The sequence below is a fragment of the Citrus sinensis genome, chromosome 6 (assembly GCF_022201045.2).
Source record: "Citrus sinensis cultivar Valencia sweet orange chromosome 6, DVS_A1.0, whole genome shotgun sequence".
In the NCBI taxonomy this organism is placed as follows: domain Eukaryota; kingdom Viridiplantae; phylum Streptophyta; class Magnoliopsida; order Sapindales; family Rutaceae; genus Citrus; species Citrus sinensis.
The window spans coordinates 22,504,274-22,517,782 of NC_068561.1; the positions used below are offsets into that span (position 1 = coordinate 22,504,274).

The 13,509-nt window shown below is 35.1% G+C and overlaps 2 protein-coding genes across 6 annotated transcripts; both read right to left on the minus strand.

The window, feature by feature from the left end:
- Positions 1-444: 444 nt before the first annotated feature.
- LOC102626615 (cytochrome P450 CYP94D108-like) lies at positions 445-2,255 on the minus strand. The gene has a single exon (XM_006481967.4). It carries the CDS (start codon positions 2,198-2,200, stop codon positions 686-688), a length of 1,515 nt encoding a protein of 504 aa, XP_006482030.1. The 5' UTR covers positions 2,201-2,255; the 3' UTR covers positions 445-685.
- Positions 2,256-4,020: 1,765 nt separating this feature from the next.
- On the minus strand, positions 4,021-13,107 carry LOC102626903 (ubiquitin carboxyl-terminal hydrolase 5). Of its 5 annotated transcripts, none has more exons than XM_006481969.4 (14): positions 12,955-13,107; positions 12,659-12,810; positions 11,232-11,486; positions 10,953-11,097; positions 10,774-10,833; positions 10,566-10,661; positions 9,773-10,180; positions 8,694-8,834; positions 8,442-8,612; positions 6,829-7,086; positions 6,589-6,737; positions 5,709-6,269; positions 4,818-5,091; positions 4,021-4,534 (listed from the first exon to the last, which is right to left on the minus strand). In XM_006481969.4, the coding sequence occupies exons 2-14, from the start codon at positions 12,787-12,789 to the stop codon at positions 4,355-4,357; spliced, it is 2,829 nt and encodes a 942-aa protein (XP_006482032.1). In that variant the 5' UTR covers positions 12,790-12,810; positions 12,955-13,107; the 3' UTR covers positions 4,021-4,354. The 5 variants fall into 5 exon arrangements, with proteins under 5 accessions (XP_006482032.1, XP_006482033.1, XP_024955612.1 ...); XM_006481970.4 differs by having other exon boundaries at positions 9,773-10,050; positions 10,150-10,180; positions 12,659-13,080; XM_025099844.2 differs by having other exon boundaries at positions 12,659-13,080.
- Positions 13,108-13,509: the final 402 nt, after the last annotated feature.

Below are 13,509 nucleotides of genomic sequence, written 5' to 3' on the forward strand. Positions count from 1 at the left end.
TAAAAAATAAATTAAAATCAAAATGTCCGATATCAATTATTTGAATAGGAACTTCACCTAACGTGCGTTAAGTGTGGTGTGTGGTGGCGAGCTTTGATTGGAAGAATCATGTGGTAGGATTCAATGCTCCAATGAAATTCGACACGAGTGCCGTCACACCGTAACATACACAACCGGTGCGCACTAGATTAGTTCCTTATCAAAATATTCAAATAACGAAGATCATTAATTACTATAGTTCCATTCGGAGGCGTTGATTAGAAAATTAATTTAAAATAATAAGAACGAAATAAAAATGCGAGTGCGCCTTACATATGGACAATTTTGTATTACCGTGGCGAATTTATGAAGTGAGTGATGATAGAAGTATAAAACTCTTATACTAAATAAATTTGTACAAATTGATATTACTTTAAATTCATCGAATAGAAAAAAAATGTAAAATAATAAAAATTAAATCACTTAAACTAAAAATTATTTTATTCCAAATAATTAATTATGTAGTCTGATTTAATAGGAGTATGGGGCATGTATCTATTGCATTTCAGCATTTACATAGAGCAATACAGTACAGGTACGTGTACTGCAATTAAGCAGCGACGTCTGCAAAACTTACATACGACAAAAACAGAAGACATATCATTAATAATTGAATTTAACATCTGGAAACTCGTGAAGGCGAATCTCAATCCACGGCACCCGGACATCTTTCCCTCACTCTCACGTGCAATCCATCTTTAATTCTGAGTGTCAAAGATAATACCTTCTCCGGACACGTGTCCTTGTGTTGTACGTCAACCACAAACCTCTCAATCACAGACGCTGCTATTGATTTCATCTGAATGTAAGCCATATCTTTCCCAAGACACATCCTCGGCCCGGCGTGAAAAACCGGAAACCGAAACACATTTTCCGGCCGATAAATTCCGTCCTCCAGCCACCTTTCCGGCAAATATTCATTGCAATTCTCTCCCCATATGCTCTCCATCCGCCCCATTGCATATGCATGATAAGTAACAAACCAATCCTTTCCGACAAATGTACCGTCTGGCAAGACATCGTCGTTCCGGCAAGCTTTCGAGTCGACCGGAACCGGCGGGTACAGCCTCAACGTCTCCGATAGCGCTGCATGCAAATAATGCATGTCTCGCAACTCCTCGAAACTGTAGGTAGCGCCAACGCTTCTCCCATTTCGGGCCCGAATCGATTCAAGCTCCTTTAAAATATTTTGCTCAACCTTGGGATGGGATGCTAATAGCCAAAAGAACCAACTCAAAGCCGAAGAAGTAGTGTCACGTCCAGCCAGGATAAAGCTAATCACGATATCTCGGAGAAATTCGGTTGAGTTCTTCCCGTTTCCGATAAACCGCGACAGCAAATCGTCTTCCATATTCTCCGTTTTTTCTTCCATTCTTGAACGTATAATGTTATTTGCAAATTCATGAACTATTGCAATTGAATTCTTTAGCTTTCGCTCTGATCCGATGTCAAAGAACTTCTTGACACTCCACATATGCCTGAAAGCGTATCGGAATCTCCCCGAACTAAGCGTTGCAGCATCTTCAAAAGCCCGCATAAACTCTGAACCAGCAGTTCCGTCGCCGCCGAGACAACCGGGATCGAAGTTAAATGCCACTTTACAAATATTATCAAACGCATAACGTTCCAAAATATCTTGTAAATCCAACGCCAGTCCGGTCCTGGACGCTTTTGTGAGAATCGGAACTAACCTCGATAGAGTCTCGAACCTAACGCTGTCCATCACGAAATTTCGGAGCGATTTTGTGTTGAACTCGTAGCTAGCCGTTTTCCTCTGTACTTTCCATAACTCGCCATCGGAGTTAAAGATTCCTCGGCCGAGAAAATCTTCGAGAAGGGTAACGAAGCGTTGACCTTTTGGGTAGTTCTCGAAGTTGGTCTTGAGTATGTGTTCGACGTTTGCAGGGTTTGCCGTGATGACGCCGTGAATTTTGCCGGGGCGGTAAAAGATGGCCGTGCCCGTGGGGCAGTGTTTAAGGATTTCGGTGCTCCAGTCGAGGAAGCGGTGGCGGTTTCTCAAGTATCCGGGCAAGGATCCGACGACAGGGTAATGTTTAAAGCCGACAGCAGGTCTTTTGTATGAAGTAAAAAAGCACAAGTAGAGGTAAAGAGAGAGGAGGGAGATGAAAATGAAAGATTGAAGAGAGAGGAGCATTTCCATAGCTAGAATCAAGCTACGGAGATAAGGATCTCTCTTATCTCGGTGATCAAGATATAAATAAATATATAGAAAAAAAATGAAAAGAGGCTATAGGGGTTATTTTAAGGTGCTGTAAAATGTTATACGCACGTGTATTGGACGAGAATACGAAGAGATGACGATAGCTTGTGTTGTGCACGAATTATTGGCTGTTTGCTTCGAAGGGAAATGAAAATGATATAAAATTTAAAAAATTTGATCAGCGCTTAACACAAATTTAACCTAGCATCATTGTATTAACACATAAAAAAAAATTAAAAAATTCAATTTTTGTCCTAAATTTCATTTCCAATATTATGACGTGATGTGTCATTAAATTTGTTGATAACTTTTCATATGTTTTAAATGAATGAATTATATCTTTTCCATCGAAGTCTTAAAAGAGTGGTCTTCAAATAACTTCATCCAACTTAATTTTGACTTTTTTCACCTGCGTCCTTTTACAAAATAATAGAATCATAAAACTACATTTTCTCACCATTGAATTCCTTAATAAATAATATATTAATTGAGATAAAATTTTGAGATATATAACGCTTGGTCAAGTAGGCAATCCCTTTTTGAAATAGAGGATAAGATTTCTATTGCTAAGGAAGTTAGATTTTGGATTCAAATGTCAAATCACTGGAATTAATAGGGAAAATGTTATATGAATAGAAGTAAGATCGAAACGACAATACTATAGTATAAATAATACTATCATTTCATATGTGATAGTATTATTGTAATATAAACAATATTCATATTTTTATTTTCTTACTGTCTTAAGGCCAATTTAGAATTAAAGTGGCTAATTAAAAAAGTTACTTCTACAGTGCATATGAAATAAACTGTTGATTAAAAAAATAATTTGGTGTTTGACAAATTGTGTTGTTGGAGTTGTTGTGAGTTAAAAAAGCAGTGTACATACATTTGGTAAATTTTATTATAATTGTTTTTTATATAGTAATCAAAATAGACATCAGTTTAAATTATCTTTATTTTTTAGAGTATGTTTAATAATATTTAGACATGTCTTTTTCTTTTTAAAACACATAAAATTAAATAAAGTGAAAAAAACTCAATTAAATAAAATTTAATGAAATTCATACATAAAATGTGTTAAAAATTCATATTAATACATAATTCAAATAAAATAAAAATGTAATGTGTATTACATTTACAGTAAACTTTTCTCAAATAAACACCATGACTAAAGAAAAAATATAAATAGAATGAAAGATAAAAGTCATTATTAACATTAATGTGAAATTGTTCATAATTTAAAGAAAACTTACGTGATCATATGTAAGCCTTATTGAATGTTATAATGAAAAATAAAAGTAAAATATAAAAAACATGAACTTGTTGAATCAAAACTTTGATATTAGAGAGAAAATACAGAAATTGTGGTGATAATTTGATTGTGATGGTAATGTGATATCTATTAGCTTATACATTAGAGTGTATGGAAAAATAAGATATAATTATATTTTTGTTTAAATATTAAAACTATGATAGGAATTTTAAAAAGATATGGTGACATTTTAACAAATTATTTATAACAAACTGCTTATTACATAATGTTTAACCTAATCCGAAACGGAAGCTTACTGGTGCTATTCAAATAACAATGTTCAGTAACTGTTTAGGATAATAGATTTTTTTTTCATTAAATTACATGACTGTTGAATTAGTAAGCAGTTGCAATTTTGCAGAGCCGAACAGATAAAAATAATGGAAGGCGGGGGTGGGTTGTGCTAGTAATGCTTGATTGGCTACACATTAAAACTTCATCTGGATGATGCATTAAATTATTCGGCTTATACATTTCTATTAACTGTTAAGAACGATTAAAAGTTGATACAGTTTAAGGGGAAGGACATTCCCCCTAATCCCATACAGGAAAATGTTACCGAAAAGTAATAGCATCTTCATAGTTGAAAAAGGTTTACAATGTACATCAACTGGTAGACTACAACTGATAATTTATTTTAGGTTCCCCTACACCAAGGCTCAAAAATTTGCCCACTCTACCATACTTTCTGAGATTTTATGACAATACAATCAATAGTTTACATACGCACACCTGGGTAAGATTACTTTTGAGAGGTGAAATCAATTCTCCTTTTGAGTTCAATGCCACGTGGAAATATCTTCCTGACCTCCACCAGACCGCACTCCGTTGCTGTTCGAGACATCGGACTTCACCCTTCGGTAAAAGAGGACATATGCAGCTGCTGACTTTACATCATCTTCATTTATGGGTGATATGTGACTATCATCGAAGTTGTACCATCTGTTCTCATCCAGAAGCTGCACATAATAAAAATAATATATACAGTCATAAGGTCGTAATACTCAATTAGAGATTAAGCAAACGACAATGATCTATTTTCTACACCTATTTTTCTAGACCTCTACAAGAATAATAAGAAAAAGTGGGCTAGACAAGTAAAGAAGAACGACACACTAGTTCAACTGTTAAAATAATAACAAATTACACAAATAATGCTATACTATGACCATACACCAGTCAGGACCCAGAAGCAACTGGATAGATACCTCTTTAGGGAAAGATACCAAACTTTCAACTTACTTTGATATGTGCAGTGTAGTGCCCGCTGCCCATGCCACCATAATGGTTGGTTAAGGCATAGAGTTCATAGAGCTGACGTCGAGAGCTGTTTTTGTTGGCTACATATTTTGTCAAGTTGAAGTCATGTATGGGAAAATTTACAAATGTTTCTAGCTTATGCTTCATAGACCTGCTGTATGAAAATCTCTTCAGATGAATGACTAAAACCTCTGGAAGCCTCCATAGATCAAGCTTTTTACTTGCTTGCCTCCGTTCTTTACATTGAGGACAGTACCTTCATCACATATACATAGTCAAGTTGCTGTTTGAATAACCAGACAGCATCAGAATTCTTGAAGGAGGACAAGAAAAATAGCCATTGCAGTATGAAATCAAATATAGAGTTCTAGACTGCAAAAACTAAAACAGCAAGTGGAAAGCTGTAAAGAGCCTAGCATTCATCATTCAGGATTGCCAGCAACAAAATCTGTAGATTGCGACAAACAAGGTAAATTAAATATCAAAAACTGAAAGTACAAACTCATTAGTCAACCAAAGAAGGTCATCAATATTTAATTATTTCATGCCAACAAAGTTTATAATGTACCACTGTCCCTCGTATCATTCAGAACACCTAAGTCACCATCTCCCACATCATCAACATAAGTAAGCAAGACATATAAATTTTCACAGTTAGACTGACAAAGACACTGTGATAAGATCCAGATACCAAACTACTACAGCTTATGAACAAATAATCTGCTCTTTGTAAGTCATTAGACTAATAATAATAGTCAATTGCCGTTCCCATGGTTTGCATCACTATTAAATTAACCAGAATCGGTTTATCTGAATCTCATATATGTGACAATGTAAATATTGACAAATAGGGTAACAGAGAAATGCACTAACCACATATCTTCAGGCACTAAAGGCTCTTCTCGTAAAAAAGCTTCCAGACATGTATACAAAGAGAGGGGCTCAGTACGTGCTTTCTTCGTTACAGGACCATTTTTGAACACCTCCGGCAAGTTCTCCAGGAAATGGGTATTGTATTTCTCCAAAAGCTTCTGTGACCAGTCAACATATACTACAATCGACGTTGATGATGAAGGAATTCTAATTGTTTTATCTCCTTCCACAGACAGGTCAAAGCACACATTACTTTCGTCAACCAATTGAAGAGGTAAATTTGGCAATGTCACTGCTTTAGAACTACTAGCATCCTCCTTTGCTATGTTTGATGAAGAATTGCTATGTGCTTCACCAGATGGGTCGACTGTTGTCACCATCGAGCTTGGATCAAAACTATCCGCATGCATAAGACTCTCTTTTTTCAGAAAAGGAGACAACATTCTCTGAACAGTAGACTGTATTTTGCCACTTGAAATTACATCATCACGTGAGATTGATGAGACAAGAGGTGTTCCATATGCTTTCCATTGTGAAGTGGTTTGAGCAGCACGGGGTTCCCTAAGAAGCAGTTAAGAAAATGGAAAATTGAATTAGAAGGATCCTCACACAAGACCTTTTCAAACTAGAACAAATTAATTCTACTCAGGATTTTCATTTGAACTGTTGCAGAATGTCAATTGGAATAAAAATAATTGACCAGAGCAACAAAAAGAACAAAATGTGATTCTTTGGGTTCTCTACGGTGTTTATAGGAGCAGTAGGAACAATCAACTTAAGATGTTTGAAGAATTGATGACCAAACAAATATGAGGGAATGCAGCTACTTTTTACATGCCTCTAATGAATGTCATCTACCGGTCTAGCAACCTAAACTTACTGTTCTTGGAGGCGGTGTATCAACTGGAGGAATACTGCCTTCTTCACCAATTTTGGAACCCTGTAAGCAGCAAGGTGGTCATCATCTTTGATTGTGGATAATGAAATTAAAGGATCGTCCAGAAATCTTTGAATCGAATGGTTTTGCATCTGCAAACAACATTGAAACAACTTAACCCACTTTTAACTCCAACAATTGGTCCCATGAACAGAAGCAAACAATGTGTCTAATTGTACAAACCTCTGCAACCTTAAGTTCCTCACTTTGCTTCAAGGAACAAATGTTGCCAAGCACTTGGATTAAGTCCCTACAACGTCCGTGCTTTGGAACTGTAACAGTATAAGTTGATGGTAGCGCACTTCCATCACTAGTGAAAACTGTCACTGTCATAGTACGGGTAGTAGTAGCTTGGAGTGGCAAGGAAAGGTACATGAAGGGATCAAATGTGACCGAAACTTTATTACATACAGGACAAACCAAAGTCGATTTGTATTGGCCCTTAAAAACAGAAATCACAGATAAAAACACAGAAATGGGTAAAAATTTTCATCATTTGTGGTAGGAACGTAAATCAATAGGACGTCTATTAATTATAAGGGCAACACCAGAAGCAGCAGGACCAGCAACAAAAACAACAATGTTATAATAATAACAGCAACACTGGTAATAAGACGCAAAGAACAGTGACAATACCAATCAGTAAAGACTAGAAGTCCCAAATTTAAAATTTTAACCAATTTTTATTAACTCAAAATCGGTGCAGAATTGTCTTGAAAGAATCTGCAATTTAACACTTGGTCTCAGTTGGCAAACTAAAAGTCAACAATGAGATATCCTTGGCAAAAGAATTTAAGATGATACATGAACAATAAGAAATTATGAGGAGAGGGAGAAATTTGGAGGCAGACGGCCTATCATTTAAAAACAAAGTTCCTTATCGGATTTTCTTACTTGAGGCTTTTCCAAAAGACCAGCAACATGTACATTTGCCATCGGTGAATGGAAATATGATTCGTGAGCATATTCAGCCACATAAGACCAGTCTTTCTTTACAACTTTCAAAGCTTTAAGAAAAGGAGAAGCATCAAAGATATAGATGCATAACCATGAAAGAACATAATGTGGGAAAATATATCAGTACTAATTTTGTACAAAGAATTATGATTCATTGAAAACTTTGGATGAAAGGGTGCTATTTTCACTTGATGGGCAGAATAATTTAATTGCAATCATTTTCTTCAAATTTTTTTGGAGGAAATTGACACCCAAAAAAAAAAAGAAAAAAAAGGAAACCTTAAGTTTCTAAATAGAACTGCATTAGTCTTTAAACTTCTGTAAACACAACTGATATTCGGTTTGTGACATTTAAAGTACTTGGACATAAATCTGTGTACGATCTCTCAAATTCTTATAAGCAATCCCTAGTAGTCAGTAGAATTTCAAAGCACGTGCAAACAAAAAACATTGAATATTCAATATGATCATATTCAATTTATTTGAGAACATGAATATTTTTGGTTTCAAATGTTGGTGAACCAAAACAAGAAAAATGCATCGTATCCGTTATCATGATCATAAGGGGGCAGTGTAAATGGGCCCACAAAAGGGTATTGGGAGAATGTCACCATCTCATACCAGATGGAAAACAGATTGATACCTGTTTAATAATGTAGGTATGCAATATAACTAAACAAAATAGTCTGTTGATTGATGACAAGTGCCAAGCCTTTGACATGTTTCACAACACAGTGACCACAACAGTTTAGTAGATAATGTTGCGTTAAATATTTTACTCTTGAAGCTCAAGCATAAGCAATATCCAAGTATTAATATAACAATAACACAATACTCACTTGGCAGACATCAACAATAATTGAATCATTGCGTGCAATGTGATTCGCCCAATACTCATCGGCAACTTCCTCATCTGGTCGGCCATCTGCATCTTTAGACTTTATATAAGGTTTGTGTTTGACACGATTTAGATCTTCGTGAAGACCATCTAGCAAAAATGCTAAAAGCTCCTGAAATAATTGGAAGTCATTTGGCTGATACAATTGTATGTAATAATTGAAGCAAAAGAAAATGTACGTCACATGATAAACCTGAGAATCATGTTGATTGTATCCGCTAAATTGAGGAGCGAAGCGAGCAAGCTTTGTTTTAAATGGCCGAGGAGCAACTGGGGTTCGTCCTGGTGCCCATAGCTTTCGAAGTAACTCACCAAATGCTACAGCTAGTTCACCCTATGTAAGACCACTTCAACTTAGTATTATAACAAGACAACAATCATACACTCATGAAAAATCATCAAGAGTGGATGGACTTCTTAAAATAAATAGATTTGAACAGAAAAATATTTTATACATATCAACAAATCATTAAAGATACACAAATTTATGTCTGAAGATTATATTTGGAGGCCCATTATTAGCTCAAATTCATTTCCTAGAATTCAACTAGAATCTACCAACCTAGCTAAGAAAACCCACTGCCTGATAAATGATACAGTTCTAATTTTCACTAATACTATTTAATACTACATAGTTTTGTTATTGCCATCTTGGATCAATTCAATAATTTGTAAGGTTATTCATATTAGCCAGGCCTCTCTAGCTAATAGATTGAACTTTCAAGGCTGTTTGACCTTCCATCTTAAATATGACTCTAGTCATTGAGTTTCTAGGACACATCTTGACCATTTACTATTACTCCATGATGCCCACACTTGAGAAAAAGTAATGGTATCACCTAAATTGATTTAGTATCTAATATGGCTATTTAAGACGAATTTCTGACTATTGAGTCTTCAGCAATCAAGCTCTAGCTGATATTGAGGGCTTAACAATAGTTTTTACTCTTTACTAGGCTCCCTCATGTGCAAGGCTGAATTTAGTTAACAGTTTTCTCAAAAGGATCCACACGCAAATACAAACAAGAACCAATAGATAAAAGTACTCTGCTGCCATCTTAAGTTACTTTTCTAGCTCAAAAACTTATATTAAATGTAAGGGCCTTTTTTAACACAAAAGTTTATATTAAAGGTAAGGGCCAAGCAATAATATTAAAGCTCTAACATGCCATCCTGTATGCAAGGAAAGGAAGAGAGTTTTGAAGGGTTGGGGAATCATTCTTCCAAGCAAAAGCTTAACTGCTTAGCATGTACGTAGATGTCAGAACTTACAACCATGCCCAATGGGTTTTGCCAATTTATCTCTCGACGATAATCTTCCCGAAAATACCTAGCAAATTCCGGTGTATGAACAAGGCACTGAATTGCGCTATTCATAAAGCAAGTATTCCCAAGGTTCAGCAACCCAGTCAGACCAACAGAAGCTCCTCTTGTGGTAACGCCACTGGAGCCAAGCGTATTATCCGAGTCTCTAGCAGATGCCAAGTTTGGACTTGTTGAAATCTCTGAGCTGTGGTTCCTGGAAGTACCTTTGCTTGCAGACCAACCTCCTGCAATTGATAAGCTTGACTTAGAAGGCTCTACAAGAACAGAAGAAGCTTTCTTCTCTGCAAATCCATTGTCCTGAATAGAACTCTTGCAATTAGTACCGTTGACATTGTCAAGGACCTCCACCAGAATCTGTGACAAATGATTCAAAAAGGGTGAAAAATATCTATGTTAGAACATGAAATGCTTGATATACTTGTAACCTGGAAAATAGAAAATTACATCATCTTAGATTCCTAGACTATTGAAAATATTATGGTTCTGAAACAATGTGATCGTCCCTGAAAACTTATAGACTGTTTACTCCTACAACGAGTTTTAATTTGTTTAATACAAGTACTGATTTCAGCTACAACTTATTTTATTTAAAAAATAAATAAAATAAGGTAAATATATAACTCTCAGGGATGAAAGGCTAAATGCAAAAATATCTAATTGGGATAAATTTAATTGTCGCTGAGTAACAGATTTCTATTCAGACGATGAGATCTAAACGGTGCAGCATAAAGGAACCCACATCCTGATCCATCTGTATGTTGGCATCATCAAGTGTTCTATCCATGTCATTCATCAGAGCATGTTTCCGATGGCCATAGTAATCCCAAATGCATATCTGTGAAAGAGAAAAGTATCAATTTAAAAAGTAGATCTCTCACTAGAAAAAAGCTTAAAGAGAATAAAAAATCATCAAGTTCAAAGAAGTGCTGGTATATTTAGATTCTTACTTGTTCTAAATTAAGATAAAAAATACTGCAAGCTCTTCGATGAAGTTCTCCAATGGTTTCCTGCTCAAAATAGTTTAATCTTCAGATAGATATTATTAATCGCTTGAGTATACCATAAAACAACAGGCAGCATTAAAAGCTGAAAAGAGTAATATATCAAAACCCACTTCAAACAGTACCTTTTTGCTTATTCTTATGGTGGAGCATTCACCTCTTGGCATCACAAGTAGTTGAAGGCGCAGAGGATACACCTCTACAGCCAACTCTGTCTGAGAGAGACCTGAACTGATTACTTTCCTTGCCAATGTCGGGCCACCTCCATACCTTAACCAAACAGAGACCACCAATGATTCTCTAGTACTTACATTCAGATCACAATTGGATGACAGAAATAAATCACAAAAAGAGCATCATGATATCTAGCATCGTGTAAAATTCCACACATAATAATAACTCACCATGAATGCAATTGGTTCCAAACTTCTTGTGGAAGCAGTATATAATCTCGGCCTTCCAGCAAAGTATCCACAATTTCAGGGCCGGCGCCAGGGTCCTCCGCTGTTGCATCATTTACCAAATCAGAATTATCAATACCAGAAGGCCTCTTTGACGCACTTGAACCAGCTGAATTGAAATGTTCCAACAAAGAGGATCCATCGCCTGTGTTATTTGGCTGATCTTGGTTTACATAATCAATCCAATGTTGCCACCATCTGTCATGACCCAACAAAGGAAGGCATTAAAAAACATATTTCCCAAATGCAGATTACTTAAGTCCTTAAAATGACACTCACTCCCACAGCTCAGTATGTTACACTGTCAAAGCTTAAAATTTAAATCACTATAACCATAACCAAGTGACAAAATTTTTCAGCAAAGCATTCCAGCTCATCTACATCCAAATCAATAAAACCGCATCATGTATACATTAAATTCAAAAAGGTGTTTGACATGGTATGACCTCCTCAACCGGGGATGAAAATGCTTATGACCGGCCAATCCCATAAAATAACATCATGACTTGTAAGCACTCATATTTAATTCTAATCAATCAAATTATAAGCAAAATAATCAACTAAAGAGTGTGTGTGTTTGTAACTCCAATGATTCAACCTAATTGTGAGAGCACAACAGCTAAATGTAAACACCTACATTTACTAGGCAGCTAATGTTTTTCCAAGAACTTGCCCACTTATACTTAACATCTAGTGTTTCGATTTCAATGTAGCGGTGGATTAAAAGCTGCAGTAACCCTGTCCCATACATCCCCTAAGTTTTTCACATGTAAAATTACAATTATAAAATTGTTAAAATTTCAACTACTAATCTTTCTGTTACCAACTATGAAGAAATGAGCCTTCAAATAGCACTCTAAAGCAGTAAATTCCCCTAAATATGAAACTAAACACAAAAAAATCAAGATATATAAGAAAATAAATATAAAAGCTGCAGTAACCCTGTCCCATACATCCCCTAAGTTTTTCACATGTAAAATTACAATTATAAAATTGTTAAAATTTCAACTACTAATCTTTCTGTTACCAACTATGAAGAAATGAGCCTTCAAATAGCACTCTAAAGCAGTAAATTCCCCTAAATATGAAACTAAACACAAAAAAATCAAGATATATAAGAAAATAAATATAAAAGCTGCAGTAACCCTGTCCCATACATCCCCTAAGTTTTTCACATGTAAAATTACAATTATAAAATTGTTAAAATTTCAACTACTAATCTTTCTGTTACCAACTATGAAGAAATGAGCCTTCAAATAGCACTCTAAAGCAGTAAATTCCCCTAAATATGAAACTAAACACAAAAAAATCAAGATATATAAGAAAATAAATATAAAACAAAAAAAAAAAAAGATAGAGAGAGGAGGAGCCTTTGATTGATGAGAAAAAATGTATCGCTTTCTTTGCTAGAAGCTTCGGAGGAAATCGCAATGTCTCTGATCAAAACCCTCTCTTCTTCTGGCGTCAGCTCCCCGCGGCTACGCGTCGTCACCTCCGCCATTTCTCTCCCTCGCTAGCAAATCTGATTAAACGAATAAATTCCGTAGATTTTCAAATTCGATTTTCTCAGACGCCGAACGGAGTGCGAAGGGGAAATATTGAAAATTATAGAAATTCAAAATAATAATTAAAATAAAAATAAGGTATTTTGAGTGAAGAGAGAAACCCAGGCTTTGCGCTTGCTCTTTTTTTTTGGGGGGGTTTAATTGGAGAAGCGGCAAAACCCTTGCTAGGGGACAAGACGAGCGATTATCAGGGACATGCCTAATTTCTTTTCTTTATTCAGTTGCTTATTAGTTATTTATTATCCAAAGGCAAACGACATTACAACATCTCTAGGGCAGTGACAGTTATTGTCTTCCGAATTAATTTTTTTATTTATTACGATATAGTAAAATTTTATTGAAATTAACATTGTTTATTTGAAACTGCTAACAAAAATTATTCATAATGATTCCATGACTTTTTCGGCATTTTCATCTAAACTGTAAAAAAAAAAAAATCTATAAATTACATATATTTAATATTTTAAAATATTAAAAATTGTAAGAAAATATTTCTATGATTTAAATTTTCATTTATTGTATTTGAAAATTCCAATTATAGAAAGGAAGACCACCCGAATTTATAAATAAACAATGATATGAAAGTATTTATTAATAGCGAGTAGCCTGCAAATTTTTCTTTGAAAAAAAAAAATAAAGTAAAAAATAAGGGGTGA

What these genes read in the sequence shown, in the direction of transcription:
- LOC102626615 (XM_006481967.4), bottom strand. Translation starts at nt 2,200, where the DNA reads ATGGAAATGCTCCTCTCTCTTCAATCTTTCATTTTCATCTCCCTCCTC.
- LOC102626903 (XM_006481969.4), bottom strand. Translation starts at nt 12,789, where the DNA reads ATGGCGGAGGTGACGACGCGTAGCCGCGGGGAGCTGACGCCAGAAGAA. An exon ending in ACAATCAACATGATTCTCAG is followed by an intron (nt 8,613 to 8,693) that starts GTTTATCATGTG and finishes CAATTATTTCAG; the next exon opens with GAGCTTTTAGCATTTTTGCT. An exon ending in AGGAACTTAAGGTTGCAGAG is followed by an intron (nt 6,738 to 6,828) that starts GTTTGTACAATT and finishes TGTTGTTTGCAG; the next exon opens with ATGCAAAACCATTCGATTCA.